Below are 23,306 nucleotides of genomic sequence, written 5' to 3'. Positions count from 1 at the left end.
ACTTACAATGCCGATTGGGCTTATTAAACCTGTTTTAATGGGATGTTCATTCACTTACTTAAAGGAGTCTCGCCATCCAATATGGGTGCTATCCATTCATACATCGCCGTCATTCGGGTGAATACGTCTGCTCCTGATCCACATGTCGTCTTAGAGGTAAGTCCGACTAAGTACCACCTAGTATCAACCAATGAAACCAATGGACCGCCCTCGTCACCCTAATGAATAAACATGATAAAACAATGAACACGTTAAAGGCTTCATCACCTGTCTTTATAATTGAAGACCGAATTTAAATGCTGTACTGCGCAGGTCAGCAGCCAATCACGTCGCGCCTTTGCCCTGACGTCAGACGCAAACTAGTCTTTTCAATTCGGTCTTCAATTATAATTCATTATCATGTGTCTATGCGGGCTTGTTTTCAGCTTGGGCGCTCGGAAGAGGCAAATGCCAAGAATTTGAGAATATAATATAATTCATATTCATATTTATTGAAATTTATTGAAATTTATTGAACAGCTCTGATACTTCACGTGCACAGGGTTTGACTCTTTCTGTACACGGGACCAATGGCTTTACGTGACTTCCGAATCAAGAACGTAGCACATACATTTTCACCTAAAGCAAGCCCAAGGCTCGAACCCTCGTCCATCGTAGCTCCTGGCCGGCAGCGCAACGTCTTAACCACTCGGCCATCCTTACCTAGCAGGTGCTCTAGCATGTGTAACTATCAAGCGTCATTAACGAAACTTAATACGATTCATGGTTATGGGTGCCGGTTTACCAAGAGCTAAAACTGTAAGTACGTTAGTGTGTTTAAAAGTGTGAATCTATGAATACCGTATGTTAAGAGAACTTACAGCGCAAGCTCCTGAACTTTCGATTCCATCAGCACATAGCATATTACTTGTCACACCTTCGCAATTATTACTTGATGTAATAGAGAACTGTGCCTCCTGCAAAAATTCATTTATTCCTATAACAGAAGAAAAATAGATTTAGTAAGTGCATTTTCATGTTGAAAGGAACCGGGTAATGACAAGCAGTGAATCAAAAGTCAAATCATACTTTAAGCTTGGCAAAAATTCGCAGGTAATATTAATCCCTTTTCTGATAACTAGCAGTGAAAATATCATTTAGACTGAACATTGCAAAATCAAGAGTCCATATTAAGGTTTGTTTAAAGTAATGCATATATTATGCATGTCGTTTTATTTTATAAGTATACGTAAAAGTCGACATCCAAAGCCCGCGTAATATGAATACAACACATGAACACGTCTTTGTGTGTTTAAATGTCGATGATCACACAGAATCCTTCGTGGAACCCTTTTTAACATTATACACTCGAGTAAAAATGGTGTTTAGAACCGCGATGTCGACTCTAAAGTTTAAAATTGGACTGGCAAGAGCAACCGATGGTGGCGCATCGTATTTTGAATCGCAAGAATTGTATTTTTTACACATACCATCTGATGAACCCCATCCACTGGCATAACAAGTTGTGCCTACTTCAAAGCTCATGTCTGTTGTTGGTATACATATAGTGCGGGAATAATCAGTAATTTCCACTGGATCTGTCAATCTCAAAAGCGCTACATCAAAGTCGTGAATCCTTGTATTGTATTCCGGATGTTTGTATACTGACGCAACTGGTTGCCTTTGGTAATTTGGTGACCATTCAGCCAAGTTATTTGTGCCTATTAATATGCTGTATCCAGACGCTTCTTGATTTCTGTAAAACAAAATCAGTGGGTGAAAATTATCCAGGCAAATTGTGAAATGACAGCATGAATAGTACCAGCAGAGGTGTACCGACCGGGGCAGCGGGAATATCAGGACAAATGTGACCAAAAGTAATAATGTGTATCTTCCTTGGGCCCAATATAAGTCCACAAAATGCCCTAATTTTGACCCAATTCAGCATTAAATTTGCTAATTTTCCTCGCGGTTCAAACGCACATTTGTCGGTAAAATCACTTTAGTTACAGGTGAGCGATTTGGACATTTTACTCCCTTTGGCACGGTGGCCCCGGTACACGCCTGAGTACCAGCTAACCCCAAGCGTCATTCCAAAGGATGATTTAAGTACTACCCAACCCCCCACTTGGTTAACCATGCACCTAGCATAGCAGTATAAGGAAACATGACACCTCTGTAACTGCACAGAAGTGCATGGTTAAATTTGAATTTGAACTGTTATGTGAACAATAAAAACACTGTCAATATGATGGTCGATTTCACATTTTATGTTATCGACAGAAGGTGTGAATTATCCTTTATACACAAGTCACTTTTGTTCTCAAATCAACTAAGTAATAATGACACGCATACAATTTTAAAACAACATCTTTTGCACAAAATTCTATGGGATTTGAAAAGTAAAGTGGCAGTTGAAACTCTGGGTATAACACTTTTACAGTGCATGATGGGAAGTACTTAAATCATCCATTGGCTGCATTCTAACAGTAGACTAGCGCCATCTTTGCATTACATCACTGTCAATCACTGAAATGGCGACCATTGAGGGAGACAAGGAGGTTCGATGCTATAAATTTGCAAGGATAAATCATGGATACCGAAGGATCATGATTATTGCACAGCACCCCTCCCCCATGTACAAACATAATTAATTTTTATTTATTTTTTATTTATTTATTTATTTATTTATTTATTTATTTATTTATTTTTTATTATTTATTTTTTTTTGTATTTTCTCAAATTGCAAATTATGTACAGATTTTGGTGATTTTTGGGTTATTTAAAAAAAAAAACGACCGACCGACCCTACTTGAAAGGTCCGTCCGCCCGTAGAACAGGGTTTCTTTTTTTCTTCGCCTTACTTATAATTTTATAAATATATTTGTTCCCCTTTCGGCTAGACAAAACCCCACCATCCCCCCTTTTACACTCATAAATTAGTTTTGTTTTTCGCTAATTTTCCCCTTAAGTGTAAAGTAAAACTTTATAAGCCGTTTGAACCAAACTGAACAAAATTGACGTATACATTTACAATATACCATGACAATAATGTATATGACGATCTAACTCACCATACGATACTAGCCCAATAACCATGATTTACATACGTGATTGTACGTCAAATTATCATATAACGTATGAGTGTGATGTATAGTATACGAGTCTTCCTCAACATCTTCCAGCCGGGATGATTAGATCATGTACAGTCATCTACGTGTTTATACTCTAAATTGTACGTCAGAGGGTGTACATATTACCGATTTAGCATGGGGGACACAAAAAGGTGCTTAAAAACACATTTTGAATTTGTTTTTGTCCATTTTGATACTTATTGTGAAAGAGCGAATGAGTAAGTTAGGGTTGAGGAGGTCAGGCGGGGAACATCTGTTAATTAGTTCGAGAGGATCATTATTCCTAAAAGGGCTAAAGTTACAGTTTCGTCAATTTACGTTAAAATTAGAGTTAAAATTAGGGTCAGGGGTGTGTTCAGTGGTGGCACTACGGGGGTACTTATCTTGACTCCCAAATAAATAAATCCATGACCCATTCCTTCCGAAGCAATTGACAGCCCCCTAAGTTTCCTATCATCACGCGCAAAAATTATCAAATAACATCATCGGCAGCTACTCAGTTCTGACCTTAATGCCAGTAAGAGTCACATTTCGTCATCAATATGGCCAATTGCCACGCCCATTTAGCACGGAAATAATGAAATAGAAGTTTTTAAATCAGCTATATCTAGCTTTTCCGTCATTTTTTTTTCCGTGATGGAAAATCCAAATAAAGAGTTTGTTTCGGGTCAAATTATTTTGCACTTTGCAATCAATGCCACTATTTTGCAAAAACGATTTTCCTTGTAACCTGTCATTTTCGCCTATACTTTTGCGTGTGGAATTTGTGTACATCCGGGTACCTTACATCATTGAACACGGTATGGCGACTTGTAGATGTTACGTGCGCATTTATAAAAGCGCCTTTATATATATACCCGAAGTCCACTGTCTAACGTATAGTACCTTCAGATTTAGCTTATGACGTCCTCGTTAGTAAGTAAAGATAACTAATGTTCCCTATTTATTATCAGCTTTGACATGTTTAAATTAATTTAAAATATTTGTGTATAGCTACTTACACACATTGTGCTGTTGTAACGGCCCAATCCGGTGTAAGCAATGCGGCACTACAAACATAAATGTTATTCCACATAAGAGCTATCTGCCATGGCCATTCTCCGTCTTGAGCTGGTCCACCTATAATATTCATCTCAGGTTCCAATGGTGCTAATTGGACACCGCAACCAGGTTGGGCTAAAATTGACAAAAAAACACGAGTCCAATTTTTTTGTGCAGAGAAACGCTTAGAACACGGTGGTATAAATGATTTTCAAGAACATGAATAAAGTTCTAAAATGTAAGAACATTAAATACAAAACTTCACTTAAAACAGGCACGTAACACAAATTTAACAACGTTCCAGGTGAGCTCTTCCAGATAATGGTGATATGATGACTCTGCCAAAATCCTAGATTTTGCAGCAGGTTTTACTACTGTTGACATTCCAGCAATTTCACTGTTGTTGAATGACCCCACGGATCACTTATACCAGCATACGAGCAAATTATATGCCAGGTAGTACCCAAATGCCGGCATTATGGTGGTTTAGTTGCCCGCTGGTTTCTTAATATTACCAAAGTACTAAAATATCGTCTTTCCATCAGGGTCTCTCGGGCAGTGCTTGCAAATGGCTCTTACGAAAAAGGATTAAAGCAAATACTTACGCACGGGAGATGTTGGTGGTGGCGGTTCTGAAAGGTCAAGATAATAAGAAAGGATACCGCTTTACCAATATTACACTGGCAACAATCTGCATTTGTTTAATATCTCATTAATTAACTAGGCCTTGCCACTGCCATTTGATGTGATTTAGAGGTTAATAACTGCGCATCGGTTATTTGGAGGGCATTGTGAAAAATCTAAACATTTTGCCTTTGGAACCGAGGATATTCCGAGGTCCAAAGCAAAATGTTTAGATTTTTCACAATGCCCGACATATAACCGATGCAAAGTTATTAACCTCATTCATAACTGTCACTTTCATCTCTTCACTTTAAAAAATAACACACAATTTTCCACAAAAATAAACAATGTTTACGTTTTGCCTCTCCAAACATCGATCAGGCCAAAACAGGACAACCAAACAAACAAAAGTGCGAATCACAGTCTGTGCAAATATGGTAGCGCGCAATCCAAATACGGCGGCCAGCGCTCTTGCAATTTTCTCCACGCACAACACGGCGCGCGCGGAGGTTACTAATATTTACGCTGACGGAGCGGAGGTCCCATAGACATACCACCTAGACCTATTATTGCCCATCCTTTACCACAGCGGGAGGTGAAGCCCCGTATCCAAGGTGATATTGACGGATTGACGGGGTTACTAGGCGCGGAGAAATATCGCATACATGTTTGACGCGCTCGTTTGCGTGATTACTGCGCCGTTATCGCCGCGTCAAATGCAACATGTTCCATAGACGCGGACATGTCTGCTTGTTTGCGTCCGGGTATGCGTCCTTGTCAAATTCGTTGCTAAGCAGTGTCGGCTTCACTACGCGAGTCAAAGTCATTGGTCTAGGTTCTCGTTTGTCTGGGGGAGGTCCACTGTTGTTTATTAGTGACCGTGTTTGCGTTTTGCCAATAAATAAAAATATCGCGTATATTAATGAGGTTATGAATAAGTAACCACATCTTTTTTCCTTCTGCTTCTCTTCTTTATTATTGAAATACTACTTTAATTTGAAATAATAAATGTGAAATTTGAAATAGGATATCTACCTGGAATAAAATAGTATGCGACTTCAAATCCACGAGCTGACGTCATCGAATCTGACTTAAACACGACAAAGATATTCTCAGAGGTTGATTGAATGGTCTCAGGTATGACGTCATAACAATATACCCCTATCAGAGGTGCCTCAGCTGAATCTCCATCATAGATGCTAAGGGTGTCAAAATCTGCCGCGCAGCCTTCCTCGTCAAACTCCAGCATGAAATATTGTACTATGAGAATGACACTTTGTGTCGGTGGTGCGGTAATTAGGGTATTACAGAGAGAATCGCTCGGGTAATCTTCAGGATAGCCGGGCGAAGTGAAAGAGCCTGGTGCCAGGGTTAGCTCACTATTACAACCCGTTGCTAGAAGAAACAAATGAAATGTAAGAATGATACAATTTCTTATGACAATATTTACTTAAAGGGGCATTTCTTGATCCATAGCCTCACCCCCACTTTTCACCCAAAAAAGTGAGATTTTTGTACCACTGGAAACCCAGGGGTCGGTTTTTGCCGGCAAAAACCTGTTTTTGCCAGCAAAGTGGCAAAAACTGACAAAAACCTGTTTTTGCCTATTTTTAACTGGTTTAAACCGGCAAAGTGGCAAAAACTCATTATGTAGTCAGTCAAATATTAAAAGGGCATTTTGTGATCCACAGCGTCATCCCCCACTTTTCTCAAAAAAAGTTGAGATTCAGTACCACTGGAAACCACTTGTTACATAATGTTTATGTACAAAAAAATCTTTATTTATTCGTTTAGCAAAAATATCGTCAAATTTGAATTGCGTTCTGTTATACCAGAATAAAATTACAACACTATGGAGCAACATAATCATGCATAACTCGCAAGCGCAAAATCGGAATTAACTGAAATTTTGGGAATAAGCCTTTTTTCGTTGATATCTACTGACAAATGTCATAAAAAGAGGATGCTAGGATTAAAAAATACTTCTTTATGTCAACTGATTACTGTTTCAACACAATCATTTCAATTTTTTTTAAACCACTTTAGGTATAACAACCCATAATTTTCATCATTACACCGTATCATGTTTATCTTAGGCTTCTGAACCTTAAGACCACAAGCAACTTATGACATGATCGTATGTGGTTCTTATTTACTTATACATAAGACATATTGGTTATATAGACGCTCACATGTGCTTTCAGAAAAATGACAAAATATACTTTACCTTCAACGAAATAAAATGCCATATCAAAACCTTTCTCCGTCGTCGATCCATCTGACTTAAAGTACACGTACATACTTCTTCCCGTTGACGAAAAGAACCTAGGAATATTAGTACCGCAAAAGACACCTAGAAGTTTGTCGTCATCCATATGATCAGAATCATAAATGCTTAGGGTGTCCCAATTCAAACGACAATCAGTGGAACCGTCATCTTCAAGCCTGAAGTCTCGTACAGTGAGATAAACATAAGAGCCTTCTGGTGCCGTTATGAGCGTGTGGCATCTCGCATCATTGGGGTAATTGTTGGGATAAAATGGAGAGGTAAAGGTATCTGGTGCTATGGTGAAATTCTGGTTGCATTCGTATTCTAAAGTAAAACAATTATCATTGTTATTATTAACAGAAAATGTAAAATTGAGGTGATATTATATTTTGTTTGAAAGGCTATAATAATTGTTTTGATTTGTTATCAGTTAACTTTGTACTAACGTAAATTGTATGATAGTATGAATTTTAAAAGGTACCAACAATTTGTAGGTTCCATGCTTGTTTTCGTTCTATTTTTATGTGCAATTAAAATGGCATTTCGTGATCCACATTATCATCCCCCCACTTTTCTCAAAAAAAGTTCAGATTTTTATATCACTGGAAACCTCTGACTACATAATGTTTATGTACAAAAGATTTCTTGCAGATTAATTCGTTTAGCAGAGATATCGTGAAATTTGAATTTCGTTCTGGTATACCAATACCAGAACGAAATTACAACACAATGTCTACGGAGCAGTGTAAAACACATACGCATAACTCGCAAACGCAAAATCGGAATCAACTGAAATTTTGGGAACAAGCTTTTTTTTTTGTGGATATCTACCGGAAAATGTCATAAAAAGAGGATGCTAGGATCACGAAATACTCCTTTAAAATGTTACTGTGTATATAAATATTCATTTGAGTATTAGGGAAATGAATTATTGGTACCAAACCTGTATAATTTCCAGAGATGGTGTCCATTATCCATTCTTCAAAGAATGTAATTCTTGTATAGACGGTAGGATAGCCTGGCTCGGCGCAACCTCTGCTCCAACTTGGCATACCAAGAAGATACCATTTGTCGTCCAGACTGGAGACGAGAGGACCACCTCCATCTCCCTGTTATGGATTAAACCAGAAAATCATTAGCTTGCGGCTTTGATAAAAATTCTATGCTCGTTTGATTAACAGTACGTACTTGTCCCTGTAAGTTTTTCAGCAATTCTTCTCGGCAGCTTAAACCCCCAAATGAATTCTTTCCCTGTCCCTGTAATGGCCAGTTTGTATGTGATTCTAAATCAACCTAGTGAGTTGTTTGAAGATACAAATGTGAATTACTTAAAGGCCTGGCTTAAAAGCAACACCTGGCTAGGGTTTTGCATTTGTTTATTAACTGTCCAGGGCCGGATTTATCATAGGGCCAGATGGGCCTGGGCCCAGGGCCCCCAAATTTTGGGGGCCCCCAAAATTGCTCTATGCAGTGTACATCTTCCATTTTAGCCGAAAAACATCATGTTTTGGGCCAAAATAGGGTACAAGAATTGCAAAATTCGCACTGTTATATAGCAAAATTCAGCTTCAATTTGGGCTAAAATAGTCTAAAATTGAAATTTTCCGCGCCCTTAGTAAAATCTAAAAACTTGACCACTTGAATACACATGCCTTCCTCACGGTGCGTTAGGGGCCTCCAAATTTTGGCCTGGCCCAGGGCCCCAAAAAGGTAAATCCGGCCGTGACTGTAACTACTGTAACTTGCCCTAAGCGATTACTTGGTATGTGAAAAGGGGCTACCTAAGATGACTAGGCCTACTTACATTACATGGACCACGGTTACCATCCAAGTCACCAGCACACAACATTTCATTAGTCACTGGCAATGGTGCATACTGAGCTTCACAATAGTCCTCGTCTATAATGGGAATATCAACTTCCAAAAGTTCCTCAGAACCGTCGGCACCTTGGTAGAAATCAGATTTCAAAGTTTTTTAAGTCATTTCTTCTTAATTTTTCTATAAATTCATTAAGACACGTTTACTTTAAGCAGTTTCAAAGAATAAATTACCTGATCAGCTTTTGTACTTGGTAAACCGTTACTTACATTATACTATGCTACTGTGTAGTTGTATTTAAATATTCCTTGTGCAAGTTAGTTGTATACCTTGTACAGGAAAGTGCCTATGCCCCTAATGTAAATAAGACTTTGACAGGATTCTTACCCCCAGGAGATGTTGAACCCCATCCTGTCATAGTGCATATAGTACCGGCTGGGAATTGCGATTCCATGTCTTCAGTTGGAATACAAATGGTTCTTACGTAATCTGTGATGGTTGCATTACCCCTCAGGCGGAAAAGGGCGATGTCATAGCGCGAATTGGCGAAGTCGTATTGTGGATGAGTGATGATTTCTGCTACCGTGAAGGATTGGGCATTTTCGGTAGAGCCAGCGACGTTGTTACTGCCCATAACGATATCATAAGCGGTCAAGCTTGTTGATGGACTAGGTTGGAAAATTGAAAATAATAAGCAGTCAATAATATGGTCAAGTGTTGCATCACTGAATGATACGTAAACATTGTAAAAGTGAGAATATTAGGGCTCGACTTTTACACACGCCCGCACGCCAATGGCGTATACTTTTGCTATCGGGCGTGTAACTTTTTAAAAGTACACGCTCGCCTGGCGTGTTGAATTTTGACACTCATCATGCTCATAGGTCACTCTTTTTGGCAAATTAGCCTTAAAAATGTAAATTGCTCTCTTCGTGCGAATTTGTTCCACTTTTGCACCAAAGGCCCCCTTTCCACTATACTTCAAAGAAATGTTTTCAAACCCCACCCCGCACCCCTAATGTCAAAAAGAAATCTACGCCAATGTTACAAGCTACAAGTTACAAGCAGGGCACACATCTAAATTGTTGCATGCTACATATATTAAAATTGCTCTTCTTCTTTTTCGCATTTATTGTAAAATTATTTCCTTCGAAAATTTAGGCTTGTAAAAATTTTTTAGAGTTACACGCCCAACTGGCTGGTGCCAAAAAAAGTTAAGGTCGAGGAAGAATATGTTACAAATTTATACATTGCAACGGCAAGACGGTAACTTTTGTATCCTTTTCTGGGCATAAAACGACATGAGCGATATCTGCACGCTAAATCAAGCCATGAGAATAACGTCGGGTTTTCTACTTATTTTAATCCTTTGGCAATATGTAGATAATAATGTAGTTTTGGTGTGCTTTTGGCAATGGCATGTAACGTAAGTGACATAAGTGATATTTTGTGGATGAAAATATCTTCGCTATTTGCCATTGCACTTGCACTCATGTCGTGTGGTGGGTTGGAGTCGTGTTTGGTGGGATGGTGGAGTATCCAATGGAAAAAGAGTGGGTGTGTGGGTGTGGGGTTGTTGTGGGGTGGGTTGTGTGGGGTGGGGATGTGTGGGGTCGGGGGTGTGTGTGTGTGTGTGTGTGTGCCCGTTTGTAATGGGTTTTGGAGTTCGCGAGTTTGAATTAAGTGTATACTAGTGCGTTAATCAACACGGAAAATCATAGATAGAACAACTAAGACTCGGTTACCCCGTTGCTTTACTTACGCACAAGATGCCAAGGTTACCACCCACTCACGGTCGATTAAAGCGCCGCCACATATAAACGAATTGAAGTAATAGAGCGCCACCTGCCATGGCCATTCGCCCTCTTGTGCTGGTTTACCGCCAACAATATTTAACTCTGGTTCAAGGACAACAGTCTGAAGACCACACTCGTCTGTTTGGAATATAAAAATGTTTTTAAAAAATCACAGAATGCTATTTCCTTGAATGCATTTCTATAGTGTTGTTTTTATTTTTACTCTTTACACGAATTTTGAAGATCGTACAATTAAACGCAAGGCCTAAAAGGCCTAAAAATAAACACAAGTTTAATTTTACATACCGGTGAAATTTCCTGACGGAAAGGTGAAGTTTGCTGAAATAAAACCAAATGAGATTTTCTTTACATGTACGGATATATACGTAAATATGGCTTAGGTTAGTGCAAAGCGATGTTGCTATAATACTGCTTTCATGCATTATGCCGCTTGCCCCTGAGCGGTGTGACGCTTCATCATGCCGCTTGCACTTGTATGTAAGCGGAGCGGCACATCGTTGAGCGGCACACCGCTGAGCGGCAGCGGCATGACTCTGAAAGTCATCGTTGCCGCTCAGCACCGCATTAAAATCGTATTTTTATACGCTCCGAGTTGACTTGAATTCAACTCCCAGCGGTGCTGCCGCTTGGGCAAAGCGGTGAAGTGATCGATATATCGGCTTGCCGCTGGTTACCGCTAGCGTTTCTGGTTCGACTGCGCAATGAAGCAAAAACATCTTCCGTGCGGCAAAGCTGCAAGCGACAGGAAAGTATGAAACCAACATAAGAATAAGGTTTAACAACACCAGCAACAACAAAGGGGCAACTGGTGTTCTGCTAAGATTAAGGTTGACATCGTAGTGACAGCAAAGGTCATAATTGACCTTTATTAGAACATTGCTTGAAGCGTGTACATATTTTTTAGTACAAGAAAAACATCTACTAGTGCATAAAATAAAAAAATAAAAAATACCTGGACTGTTATAGTATGCGGCTTCATATTTTGTAGTACAAGAAAACATCTACTAGTATATCAAATCAAAAACCAAAAATACCTGGAATGTTATAGTATGCGGCTTCAAATCCTCTGAAGGTAACGCTAGAGTCGGACTTGAATGTAACCAGCAGATTTTCGTGCGTTGATCTGAAATATTGAGGTACCTCCGTACCGCAATATTTTCAATGATAGGATAGCTTTCATCAGGGCCATCGTACACAGTGATATAATCCCAGTCGAATTGACACCCAAAACCGGCATCTTCTAGCTCAAAATCTCGCATGTATAATATCACCTGTTACAATAAGACGTTATGAATAAACATAAGCAACTTTGCTCATCCCGACGATCGTAAAAATCACCAAAATTCAGATTTTGGTACCTTTGTCATTGTCATAGATGTGCTAACATAGCCTGCGAGTGGTTCAGCCGAAAGCCGTGTATTTCAGACAAAATAGGACATTTTACACGAATCTGTAATTTAGATACTGACAGTACCGTAGAACCCCGTCTATAAGCATATATAGTGTTAAAAAGCTTAATTAATTCGAAGCAAGCGTTAATATACCAATACAATAGATCGGTCTTAAAATAATACTTGTTTGTATATGCTTGGATCCGTAATTTATTTGCTCAAACTCCATAATGACGACTGGATTAATGTAGCTTTCATCTGAAGCACACTATATGCTTGTAGACGGGGTTTTACGGTATCTAAATTAGCTACATGTATTTGAATGGGGCTTCAACTTCGTCAGTACTGTCGTTTTCTTAGTTTTTTGCCAAATTTGTCATTTCAAAAATACCAAATGACAATTTGAATGACTTATCGTCCACTTTTAAGCAATTTATAAACAATTTTAATTTTTTACACTTGAGCTGGGATCACTGAATGGTCTGTAACAGAATTGGTATACTGAAGTTCAAATTCAAACATTATATGCAGTCAGCGAATATATGTCTTTATCAACACTTTGAAGGCAAAGAAAGACAATAATAGCTCATTCCACAACAGAAGCACAGATTGCCCCTAGCGTAACCTTTGTAAAATGTAACTGTCAATCAATCAGTTCGGGCTAAATAACTAATTTATACAAGTCATGTATCATCCCTAGGTATCTTGTGCATACAAACTGTGCATATATATACTGGTCACCCGTTGGAAACTTGAAACTGGTAAGAGAGTTCGCCCAGTTAGTAAAGACGAAGGGCAATGGGGGTGATGAACAAAACATAAAAGAAATCATGTCAAGTGTGACACAGAACTGCATATATGTGGGAGCGACCATCAAAGTTCTACACCTTATGTTGGTTGGATAATTCTCAGGATAGTTTGGCGTCGAAAATATAGCTGGTGCGTCAGTGAGAACAGCGTCGCATGTCCAAACTGGTGAATTTAAAAAAGTTTTATAAGTTCAGCAAAGAGATTCATTTAGTAAGATTGTTGAGATCATAAGTAGGATTGAAATATGAATGACAGGAGTACTCATAAAGTGTAGTGATATTATATGCTATGTGTAAGTTTCAAAAGTCTTTAACTGGACGTATCTAAACTCGAATGTACATAGTGTATTTATGGTTCTAAATTAATTGGTATGGTTTTTAGAAATGATTGGTTTGATATATAAAAGCCTATGGTAGTTTTATAGAAATCTTTACTACTTCTCAAAAGATTTAGATGGGTACCAATGAATCAGACTTACTTAATTCAAAGTCTGCCAAAAACCCATATCGGCTTGCATCAACTGTGAAAAATTCGACTCTTCCCACCGTCGAAGGTATGACAAAATTCTCCGGCAATTCATTCAAGCAGAATGTTCCTACAGGAGGCGATATATTATCAGCTCCAGCACGGAAAACGACAGCATTATTTGAATCGGCATCGCTACAATCTAAAGCGGATCACCATTGTGAATTTGTTTGAATGTGATCGATATGGAGTTGAGTTCATCTCCGACCTGTGGCATAATGATCCAGTAGAAATCTTCAAGTTGTGTCGTTGGGCATCCAGGCAACCATTTTGGTGATGCAATGCGACCATTGTTATCCATAACAGTTGTTCCAGGACCTAGAAAAAATCAATATTAATGACATGGCGATTCTGTTGATTCGTTTCCATATTGCATAAATGCATGCACAATTCTTTCACTTTCATAATATCTTTTATAACCCTTCTTCAACAATGACGTCCAAAATGCGATCAAGCAAAATGAGTCTGATGTCGATCAAAATCAAAATTCAGTTTTCAATATCATTATATCAGCCATTCTCAGAGCTTTATTTTGCTGAAAACCCCATCATAATTAGACTTATGGTTCCAAAGATATGGCCATTTTAGTGTTGCTCAGAACAATAAAATACAAAGGAAGTTGAATACTATTATGATTATATCTCAAAATCAATATTCCCGACATCCGACTCATTTTGCTTGATTGCATCACTAAAATTTGGTTGTCTTCTTTTCCCTATTGATCTGTTAATAGATCTCCATACAGTTCTTTGTTTGTACTTGTAGTTTGTGTCCTCTATATTATATCAAGGGTTGACCTTAGTATAGCCTGGTGTAACAGCCGTCCAACAATTACACACAGACCTTATAGTCGTCACTGTCCATGTTTCCGAACCGTAAAGCGCTTCAACTATAACAGCCTAACATTAGTCAGCTAAACTGTTCTCGTTACAAGTATGGAGAGCCAATCTGGAACACTTCGACTAGGAGTGTACACATTGGTTTCCACTTTCAACAATACGTATTAAAAATGATTAACAATATCAAATGAGGAAAAAATGGACTCGGATTACAGAAATAATCTTACAGGGCATTTTCTCAATCTGGAAATGCATGGTCGACTCATCCGTTGCCTGTCGTGTTGAATACAAAGGATTAGCAAGACTGCATAGGCCATTGGTGAAATCAAACGCAAGACAAACAATATCGGTAGAATCTAAACAACGCTGGGCACACTCGTCAACATTGCTAACACTGGTGGTTTCTCTGATGGAATTAGGATTCAGTTCTAGTCCTTGTAGGGAGTCAAAGAAGAGAGTTACTCCATCTGATGGAAAAAGAAAAAAGGAATAAAAACGTGCATTATTAACGTATAGTACTAGTAAGAATAAACATATACCGTAAAACCCCGTCTACAAGCATATAGTGTGCTTCTGATGAAAGCTACATTAATGCAGTCGCCATTATGGAGTTTGAGCAAATAAATTACGGATCCAAGCATATATAAACAAATATCATTTTAAGACCGATCTATTGTATTGGTATATTAACGCTTGCTTCGAATTAATTAAGCTTTTGTAAAAAACACTATATATGCTTGTAGACGGGGTTTTACGGTATAGAGTTTATAATACAAGGGTCGGTCAGTAAAAAATGAAAATTGTCTTGTAAACCCATGTATGGATTATATTCAAGGCATTTCTCTATGATCACATAAACATTGTACCTTTGTCTTTCAACACAAAGGTACGATGTAAAAATGATATCGCACACTTGATTACGTAACATCATTGGCAATAAAAACAAAACAATGGTCTACAGTCACTAGCTGAAAATGAGTCGATTTATTAAGGGAAATAACATTCTGAAATGAGGTATTGTTGTATTTTTTACATTTTCTCATGAATTTAAGTGTGGCGAGTGCTGCCTTTTGGAATAGTAGTAGAACACAAACTGCCAGCTCATAACACCGCCTTTTTCGAGCTGTTTAGGTTTTAGTTTATTTATGATGTGTGGTCAAAAATCGCCATAGTAAAGGCAGGGGGTAAATATCCCACCTATAACATATTCTTTAAGACTAATGAGGTGTACACCGAATAATGTGGATGTGAAGTCATCTACTTATACTTTGATCAGCTCGTAATCGGCGGGAATTATTAGGCTTTTACTACTACGCCGAAAAGTAGACCCACGTTAAGCATGTTAAGAGTGATTTAGTCGATCTGCCTGGTCTATATTTTGCGTGTTAAAGAAAGTAGACAAAGTATAGGACTTCAATTAATAATTTATGATACTTCTAGAGAGATGTCACAAGACAATTCTCCAAATAAAATATATTGATATTAATCCGCGACGTTATAAGGCCCGCCGATTACGAGCTGATCAAACTATAGGAATCTGGATGTATACGATCTAAGAGGAACACTCACCACAGAAAAGTTCGTCATCACCATAAAAGCAACCACTTCCACCAATATCCCCATCACACTTCTGGCTATAATCTACGCACCAGCCATCACTACATTGAAACTCGTCATACCTACAATTACTGATTTCTACAGATATTAAAAGACAAATCATAAAGAAATAATTTTACTCACCGCACTTAAAATGAAAATAATTATCTTAAAATATAGTTTTGTTTTAAATTATGTATTCATTGAATTAGCTATTTGTTGTTGTTTTCTTGAACCATTGTAAGGCACCACATCCAATTTGGTCCTATAAAACCATCGGTGCCCGATTAGGTACCGATGACTCTTAACATCACTCCCCGTAGATATAATAAATTGTATCAAGCATAATAATTAACAGTTGCATAATGTTATTGTTTTTCATTTAAATAAAAAACAAATGCACTGTACAAAATGTTCAGGGTGCGATAAAAAGTGTCATCGGTACCTCTTCGGGACCGATAGTGCTACCGTAAAACCTCGTCTACAAGCATACATAGTGTTTTTGCTGAAAGCTTAATTAATACGAAAACAAGCGTAAATATACCAATACAATAGATTGGTCTTATAATAATACTTGTTTGTATATGCTTGAATCTGTTATTTGTTTGCTCAAACTCCATAATGGCGCCTGGAATACTTTAGCTTTCATCAGAAGCACTCTATATGCTTGTAGACGAGGTTTTACGGTATATGACCAAAAATGATGTTGTGCCCAAAGTTGAAAAGTTTATTGAACAGCTAACCCGTAAATATTATTTACAGATAACTTACTTTTGTCCGGCACACCACCTTCATATATAGGAGCGATCCAACTTTCATAGGCAGCTATACGAGTGTAAACAGTTGGGCGATTTTCCCTACCGCAACCTTCTCCCCAGCTAACAACGCCAACTAAATACCATTGATCATTGGCTTTAGAAACAAGAGGACCACCTTCATCGCCCTGGAAAAGAAAGTAATACTTAAATGTCATGGTATAATTCTCATACGCTGGTAGGCAACCCTCGGATACTGTCTAACCAAGCGGAAGCACGCTGGATTCGGATGCACCAGCTCCTAAATCATTTTCAATTGTTATCAAACTAATTTAATATTCAAGTGACCTCTATTTTGTTGACAATGCTTAATAATTCATATCGTTAAGGAAATGTAAGGTAAAGTCATGAAGGAACAGTGCCTTTCTCTTTCTCTGGGTTTAATTAAGCCGCACTCCCCTGAATATGTTGTGGGGGCTCGCCACTACGCCACTCCAGCACAATGAGTCTGTTTTACCCATAGACGAAAAAAATATCAGACCGCGTTCAAGCAATCAAAGTTTCAGCATCACCCGATAATGAGGGCCGATTGTTCCATAAAATGCGACAGGCAAACCTGCTACGCACATACCACGTATTTTTACGATCAATCGCGTAATCGCGAAGGCACGCAACGCTCTATTGCGTATATGCGAAAGCACGCAACACTGGCTTGATTGTTAGACACGGCACAATCGAACAATCGGCCCTCATGAATATGCGAGAATTCACAGCACACAATGCACGAGGACTTTGACTGTTGATACATGGTCTGTAGTAGTCTGTGGTTTTACCTCTCAAATATTATTACTAGGCCGGTAAACATCAATACATCTGGTTGAGGAGGAAACAGGTGCATAACACAACAGCACCACAGAGGTAACATCCTTAACCCTACTATATTATACATCAGAGTCCATACCGCTAGCTCCACCGTGCCCACGATTCATCGCTACAGGTAACATTAGTTAATCGTTGAACTTATTTAAATGCAACTGATTTACCTCGCAGGCAGCCCGGCCACCCCATGTATATCCTGCACAAATCATGTTGTCTGTAATTACTTCCGGTTCATATGCTTGCCGACAATTCTCTTGATTGTAGATTGGTACTTCCACCTCTAGTAAATCATTAGTCTCCAAACCTAAGTAATAATAGCAACGGTATAGTAACAACGGCTTAATATATATAATGTTTAATCTGCTTTATATCGTTATTAATTCGACAGAGTGTCGATTGCTCAAAATCATGTAATTTTTTTGACTCAATTCAAAGAGTGGTTAACCAATTTTTTTTTCTGTATACACTAGTTGCACCTGTTGGCCTGGAAAACATTCCATGCGTAGACAAAATGTGATCTTCTGTGGAAATGATCTACAATCCGGCTACGATGTGACGTGATACCACGAAGGTGATCCGAGATTAGAGAGCATCTTAATGTTCCCCATTTGCATCTCTGTTGTGATGGTCCACTGTCCTACACCTGACCGGTAGTAATGGAGTCACCGTAAACATGTATAAGGGCCGAGGTGACTCCAAATTATAGGGACTATATATTTACTACGGAGTGCTGTGGACCTGATTGAGTAGCTTAACGTTGATGGACGAGTGCCCAAACAATTTAATATAATACGTATTTCGGTAATCCCAAATGCCTTTGCAAAACAAAAACAACACAACGTAAGTGACGCCCTGTACATCGACGAATTTACAGGGACGAAGACGTATTCTTTGTTTCTTTGCATAGGATTCTGGGAATCACAAAAAAGGTGAACTCATCAGACAATAATGTCCCTTGCAATTAGAGTATAAAACAAAGTTTACCTGATTCGCCTACTCTACCCCATCCGGTCACTGTACTTAGGACGCCTTCATCAAAGTAATAGTCCCATTGCTTTGGAGCTGGACAGGCAGTGCGTACATAATCATTAATGGTGAAAGGCGCAATCAGATTTATGAGCGCAATATCGTTGTCGTAGCCAGATCTTGTAGCATTAGGGTGAACATACACTCCTGAAGCACCTTGTAACTGAACATTACTTGATAATGGGTTTATAGTGTTGGTTCCTGCTGATATGGTGTAAACAGATGGGTCGTTCAATACATCGCTGTATAAAATTAAAAATACACAAGTAATTCAATGAGATGCAATTCGCCGATAGCAAAGAAGTCGTCGCTATAGTGTTCAAAACGTCATAATCACCAGACATGCGTCGAAAAACTAATAAACTTTAAATTTTATTATGGTAGAAAACTAAATGTATTAATAGCCTTTTTCAAGACACTCTCTTATGCTACGGTCAGCCGAATATTTCATTATTAACACCAACATATCCTTACATGCACTGCGCGGCAGTAACCACCCAATCAGGTGTTAGTACCGTAGCTCCACATCGCCAATCTAAGCCTCCCAACTCATTAGCAATCCATAGGGATGCTTGCCACGGCCACTCTGCTTCTTGGGCTGGTTTGCCGCCTACAATGTTGGTTTCAGGCTCTAGTGGGATCGTTTGTCTTCCGCATTGTGTGTCCCCTAAAAGCGATGCAGAAAAAAAGTGATCGGATAACGTTGTATGCGATCTATAACTGCACTATACCGAAGTTAACAATCATCAGAAGGTCAAATTTATAATGGTAGAATTATCTATACTCCCGATGGTAAGTTCAGTGACACAAATAAATAAAATAAATAAATGTAGACATTTATATAGCGCTTTATGCCGTAAACAGCCTCAAAGCGCTTTACATTTATTCCGCCGTCATTAGAATATGTCGGAACCACGTTTGCAGCCTACAAGTGGCGCAGGGTCCATCAATACAACGACTGTGACTACTCCTAACAGCTTCCCATTGCACCTGGGTGGGGTGAGGCAAGCGAGGCAAAGCGCCTTGCCCAAGGGCGCAACACGGTGGTGGGACGGGGAATCGAACCCACGCGCGTCGAGCAAGCTCTCAGATTATGAGTCCAAGGCCGTAACCACTAAGCCACCGTGCCCTCAATATTTCGAGTATATTAAGCATTTTATATTTTATTACCAACCAATGGTTGTAAGTAATCACAACTAACCCATTGCTGCAACATATCGCATTTGAAAAACGTCGAAATGAACCAAAAGCAATACCTGCAGAAGCGCGTAATTTGAAAATTTGCGACAATCGCCCATATAATACCTTGAGAAAATTAAAATTAAACTTACCGATTGGAGGTGGAGGTGTTGGTATTAATGGTCCTGTAATATTACAAATAAAGAAGAAATGTTTAAATTGCTTCAAGAATTACTTTTTCTCCGGCTTTAGGGCCAATGGATATGCACTATTTCATGTATGTTGAAATGTTCTCAGTGGAATCAAAGGGGTTCAGAATGAATGGCGTACCAAGTGCTTCTTTGTGAATAATTCTTCAAATTACTTTTTTATTGTGATGCTAGTGAACACCGTTACTTACCATCTTGGAATACGAAAGATGCTTGAAAGCCTCTTCTAACAACAGATGGATCTGATTTAAAAACAACATACATGCGTGATCCAGTACTTTCGAAGAATCCGTTAATCGAGTTGCCGCAAAATACTCCCATAAGCGCTGTCTCATCGGGTGAATCGGCATCATAGATGCTCAAAGTATCATAATCCGACGCGCAATTAGCAGCGAAGTCAGACTCAAGTTGGAAATCCATAATTGTGAGTCGGATGATTTGGTCGGCAGGCGCCACGATAAGTGTTCCACAGTCCGCACCAGATGGATAGTTTGAGGGATAATTTGGACTGTTAAATAGACCAGGTGCTTTTGTGAAGCTGTTATCGCAACCAGCCTCGTCTCCTGTTGGAAACATGTTAAAAATATATGCGGGCATTAGACTCATGCGTGAATGAATCAATAAATCAACAGGGTCTTCTACAATTAGAAGTCAATTGTGTCTTACGTGTGTGTTTGGTGTTAAAATTACATCCAGTCATTTCTTTGAACTGATAAACTGATTATTTTGAGATAATGGATAGAAACTCCTCTTAGTCATTTTGAAGATATTATACAGCCTGTCTCAAAAAAAATTGTGCAAGTGAAAAGCGCCCTCTTTGGCGATTAGAAAATACCGTTGTGACATTGTGCTTACATCAACGTCAAGGGCTCAGTCTTAGCTCTCATATACCGTTTGTTCTGTTCAATTTGCTCTTTTTAATCTCGAGATATGTTTAGTTAAGAGCGAAAGGGTAAAATCACAATTGTGCCACTTTTACTAGGGAATAGGGCTGTATAATGTAAATCAATGATAGCTGATGTTGATGCGTTTAATGCACTCCTCCCTTCTTTTGGGCTCGTGCATTAGACGCATCTGCACCAGCGCGCGTGCATTAGTTTGTCTAATTTCATTAATTTGTCAAATTTCATGAACTTGTCAAAGTTCATTAACCCATAAGTGTGTAATATTTGTTTGTCTTTTAACATGTCTTGAATGACAAAAAAAGAACAGTATTTACCATGGTAAAATCATTGACATGCACATGTATTTAATTTTACAGCAAAATGTGAAATATTTATTTATCGTTTAATTTGTCGTAAGAGGAAAAGAGAATCATTATACCTTTATCATGATAAAACATTAAAAACAATTTTGTATTGTTGTGCAATTGATGCATTCTTTTGATTTCACGAAGGAACTCTTGATAAACTCTTGATGCTATCATTGATTTACATGTACAGCCCTCTTTTCTAGTAAAAGTGGCACAATTGTGATTTTACCCTTTTGTTGTTAAGTAAGCATATCTCGAGATTAAAACAAGCAAATTGATCAGACTAAACGGCATTTGAGAGCTAAGACTATGCCCTTGACGTCGATGTAAGCATTATGTCACAACAGTATTTTCTAATTGCCACAGAGGGCGCTTTTCACTTGCACAATTTTTTTGAGACAGGCTGTAATAGGAATACAACAGTTTTACCTACTGCAACCTGAGCAACATTCCATCCCGGGTAACACACAACCTTGTGACAACGTTGTCACAACGTAAAGACATTTTGACAATATGATGACGTGCTCACAACGTAAAGACGTGTTGACACCGTTGTGACAACGTTATATGACGTTGTGTGTTACTCGGGTAATAGCTTATACCCAGGTGAACATACCACAGTACACGTATTGTAATTCTGGTATTCAGATCAGTGGGACGATAACACTGACCAGGTACATACAGGTATTCAATAGTTTTACTTGTTGCACCTGAACAACATTCCTTACATGGTGAATATGCCACGATACATATATTGTAATTCTGTTATTCAGATCAGGTTGAAGCTAATGTATATATGCAGGGATACAATAATTTCATCTGTTGCACGTGGACAGCATTTCATCTTTTAGTGGCTCATAATCTAGGTGAATTTACCACATGTATATTATAATGCTGGTATTCAGATTGGGTTGAAGCTACGGTACATACCAGGGGTACAATGTTGCACCTGTTGCACCTGTTGCACCAACGTTCTATCCATAGCATCATATACCATAGACATTGTAATTATTCTATTCAGATCAGGTTGAACTTCCATAACAAGGAATCAAAAGGATACAATGGTTTCACCTATGGCATCTGAACGATGTTCCATATTTTAGCAACTCGTACCCAAAGGAATGTACGTACCATAGTACAATTATAAAATTAAGATCAGGTTGCCGCTAACACATCAGATGTGCAATAGTTTCACCTCTTGCACCTGGACAACATTCCATCTTTTAAGGTACATACATACCAGTGATGTGATAGTTCACTTGATGCACCAGCATGACAACTTTCAGCCGGTCATAGCGGGGTGAATAAATTGTATTCTGATATTTGAATGATTTGGCGCTAAAAGGGCGAAAGTATTACTATAATTGAAGACCGAATTAAAAAGTCTAGTATGCGTGTGACGTTCTGCCAACCTGAACAAAACTTGCGTTCTTCACCTATAGGTGTGAATAAATAATAACTTATTCAATCCCTTACAACAAAATCGTAACTACGTCATGATCGTTTAGCATATAGTCACATTGAACATGACGTATCATTCGTTTCTTTGCACAATTTCAAAAATTACCGAAATGATTTAAAACATCATATTATTACCTGTTCGGAATTCAAAAAGTGCTTCAAACCCTCTGAAATTCACAGACGGATCTGTCTCCAAAACCAGTAGCATTGAATTATTGGACGATAAAAAGTCGCCTGGTATGTTCGCTCCACAATAAGTACCAATGAGGAAATTCTCATCTGCAACGTTGGAGTCATAGATACTTAGTCTGTCAAAGGTACAACCTGAAGGTCCAGGTCCTTCCAATATAAAGTCTATTATGGTGAGGCTGACGACATAGCCAATAGGAGCTACGATGAGACTTGCACAGGAGGAGCTTGGTGGGTAATCGTTGGGATAATTTGGTGAGGAGATAGTGCTTGGTGCGATGAGGAAGACTTCATCACATCCAGATGTATCTAAGAGAGACGGTTTTGAATAATTGCAGTTACATCAAAAATACAGATTTAAGACCAAACACGTTGGGTTATTTCAGTTACAATTCATACCCCCTATGGAAGATATGATCAGGGGCGTAGCCAGCTTTCAGGTAGGTCAATAAAAAATTCGGGGGCAAAGACGAAAACAATTTTACGGTTGCATCATTTTGACCGGATATTAA

At 38.6% G+C, this 23,306-nt stretch overlaps 1 protein-coding gene across 1 annotated transcript; it reads right to left on the bottom strand.

The window, feature by feature from the left end:
• Positions 1-50: 50 nt before the first annotated feature.
• Positions 51-4,793, bottom strand: LOC140163858 (serine protease 27-like). The gene is made up of 5 exons (XM_072187172.1): positions 4,760-4,793; positions 4,115-4,289; positions 1,470-1,735; positions 861-976; positions 51-218 (listed from the first exon to the last, which is right to left on the bottom strand). Exons 2-5 carry the CDS (start codon positions 4,243-4,245, stop codon positions 51-53), a joined length of 681 nt encoding a protein of 226 aa, XP_072043273.1. The 5' UTR covers positions 4,246-4,289; positions 4,760-4,793.
• Positions 4,794-23,306: the final 18,513 nt, after the last annotated feature.

Source organism: Amphiura filiformis, chromosome 11 (genome assembly GCF_039555335.1).
Source record: "Amphiura filiformis chromosome 11, Afil_fr2py, whole genome shotgun sequence".
In the NCBI taxonomy this organism is placed as follows: domain Eukaryota; kingdom Metazoa; phylum Echinodermata; class Ophiuroidea; order Amphilepidida; family Amphiuridae; genus Amphiura; species Amphiura filiformis.
Note: the sequence above shows the minus strand (reverse complement) of the source record. Positions and strands in the feature narration are given on the sequence as shown.